Here is a 2,562-nt window from a genome sequence, read left to right on the forward strand (position 1 = left end):
GCTGAGACCAAAGGGGTATTTGCTGGAAACAAGCAGCACTATTAAAAAACCCTCTGGATTTCTGTTAAAACGGCTCTACAAACAGCTAAAACCCTTCCGATCAAAAGAGGGGCTCGACAGATCTCAGATGCAAAAAAATTTAGTTTTGCAACAATGACAGATTCTTTGGGGAAGTCTAATTGATGGACAACTTTCACATTCCATCCTAAAAAGAGACCAACGTGTCCTTGAATGGATTCAGGAGACTGAAAAATTAAAACTTTTTCAAGGGTGTTGGGAGGCTCAACAATTATAGAGCCACTTTAAGAAAGGCAGTTTTATTCTTTGACTCTTCATACAGAATAACCTGCCATATTTTAATTTCCAGATACCTGCTGGGAAAAACAATTACTGAAGTTATGAAGAATAGGAATTCTGTACTGCTGTTTGGAAGAGGTCAAACTTGTGCTTGACACACGTACCACTCCTAATTTTTAACTATTTTTACTATGTATTTCAAAACTCGTACTACTTTAGAGACAGTCTCTCAATAATGACGTAATAATGTCCTATATACAAGTACAGATAAGCGTCAGAGTCAGTGTTACTGATACTGAAGGAAAAAGAAAATACTGTCAAATATCTCTAATAGTTTAAGATTTTAATTCTTTCAGTTTTGTGTAGCATATGTACCCTCTTCTAATGGTTTTGTGAGTTATCTAGTTCTGTGCAGATTATGTCATTGGTAGAAATATCTCCTTACAAAGTCCATCTGAACTCTTAAAAAATGAAAAAAAAAAAAAAGAAGAAACAACCCAGCCTTTCTGGGCTGCTTTATTTTCAAACAACAACAAAAACTCACACAGTAGTTCTGAGATGCTGCAGTAAGACAAGTCTACAATGAAACGTCACTTACACTAGAACTTCACTAACAGAACTGAATAATATTAATGGGCTGGGTGCAGTTTAACATGCTATAAATAGGAAATAAGATCAGAATCAGCACTGCCACAGGACCTTATGAAAAGAGAGGAAAGAGTACTTGTCAGCACTAATTTCTCCACTGCCTATATGTGGAGTTGTGGCTATCTGATCTTTTCTCATCTTATTTACTATTCCTAGTGTGTATTTTAATTTATTAAGTGCAAATAAGCCATGGGATCATCAACAACAACAACAACGAATCCAAAATATCAACAAGAACAAAAGAAACCACAAAGAAGAAATGTTAATGCTTCACAAGTCAGAGAGGGACAAAGCTTGATGAGCCAATTAAAAGCAAGCTTTTGGTGAATATACAGTACCGTATGAGGGCACTAAGTCTCTGGTATCAATGTCTCCACATATCAACACCTGGCTTCCTAAATGAAGAGTAAAATTATAAAGCTTTCACTTCAATATTTATTACCTCCCTTCGTCTATTTGCTGTAGTACCTGTGTGCTTACTTACTATGGTCTATATAGAACGTTCTTCCATCCAAATGTATTCGTTCCTCCCAACCAGGCTGGAATTGGGAAATAAAAAGAGAAGAGAGAAAATAAATAGAATATTACCACTCACACATAGCCTGAAGCAATCCACACCTACTTAAACTGTTCATACAGGTAACAGTATCCCATCCAGTAAACGGTTTTTTTTACAGCTTGGAAGCAGAAGCTTCTTACATGAGGGTTTATACCCACTTCCTACTGGGCGGAAATGATCACAAGAGATTGTCCACCATCGGTTAGGTTTGAGAGTTTCTCCTTCTACTTCTGAAACAGAAGTGGGTTGTTTTCTGTAAATACAGAAGCCAGGATCCCATTCCAGTGGGACAACAAATGTCCAACCTAGTCCCCAGTTTTTCCCTCTCTATCCATTCCCCTTTCTGATCTTCCAAATGATTATAGTACAGAAGGGATTAAGAATGGCACACTGTCAGTGTATGCGATGCTGTCCAGTCTGGCACTCGCTCCACCAGCATGCTGTGCACGAGCTTCAGACCTCTACAAAATACAGATGAGAATGATTTCATGTCAATCTTTTTGGAGAAGCTCTTGCTAGATTTTGTAGTCATCCCTACCACACACAAGAATGGATTGTGAAATTGTGTTTAGATCTGTTGCTATTTCTATATTCCCAGTGATACTTGTCAGGCTATCCTAATTTCACTGGACTTTTTATCTCTTGCAATTAACAGAATAACTTCTAAATTGGCCCTTCAGTTACTCCCGTGCGGTGCCTTCTTGTCTAAACAGTGTCCTCCAAGACTGCTGCATGCTCCATGTAGCTGGAGAGCTGCACAGGGACAGCTACAGCCGCAGCCGTTCTCTTAGAGAGCAGCTGCACCGCCGCGGTGCCGTGACAAGGCAGTGAGCCACAGCAAAGGTGTTCAGCTGCCCGAGCAGTCCCTCTGATCACCGAATGAAGACACTGGGCCAGACGAGGGGCCCGGCACAATTTAAATACAAGGCAAAACGTTGTGCTCCTCGAGACACGAGCGGCGAGAGTTTCGGATGTCTCGGAGGAGGGGGTGCGGCCGCAGGCGGCAGCAGAGGTGACGGTCCCTCTCTGAAGGGAGTGAGCCTTTGGCAGCACTCTTG

General features: G+C 40.8%; 1 protein-coding gene across 1 annotated transcript in view; it reads right to left on the bottom strand.

Annotated features, from left to right (window-relative positions):
- Positions 1–1,283: 1,283 nt before the first annotated feature.
- The window catches only part of LOC103772003 (E3 ubiquitin-protein ligase NEDD4-like), a gene marked incomplete at its 3' end in the record, with an annotated part of 16,376 nt that continues 15,097 nt past the window's right edge, over positions 1,284–2,562 (bottom strand). The window contains exons 13-14 of the mRNA XM_008939322.1: positions 1,430–1,484; positions 1,284–1,340 (exon numbers count right to left, since the gene is read on the bottom strand). Of these exons, the coding sequence (XP_008937570.1) occupies positions 1,284–1,340; positions 1,430–1,484 (112 nt within the window). The remainder of the gene's footprint in view (positions 1,341–1,429; positions 1,485–2,562) is intronic.

This window comes from Merops nubicus, unplaced genomic scaffold (assembly GCF_000691845.1).
Source record: "Merops nubicus isolate BGI_N331 unplaced genomic scaffold, ASM69184v1 scaffold29524, whole genome shotgun sequence".
NCBI classification, from domain to species: Eukaryota; Metazoa; Chordata; class Aves; order Coraciiformes; family Meropidae; genus Merops; species Merops nubicus.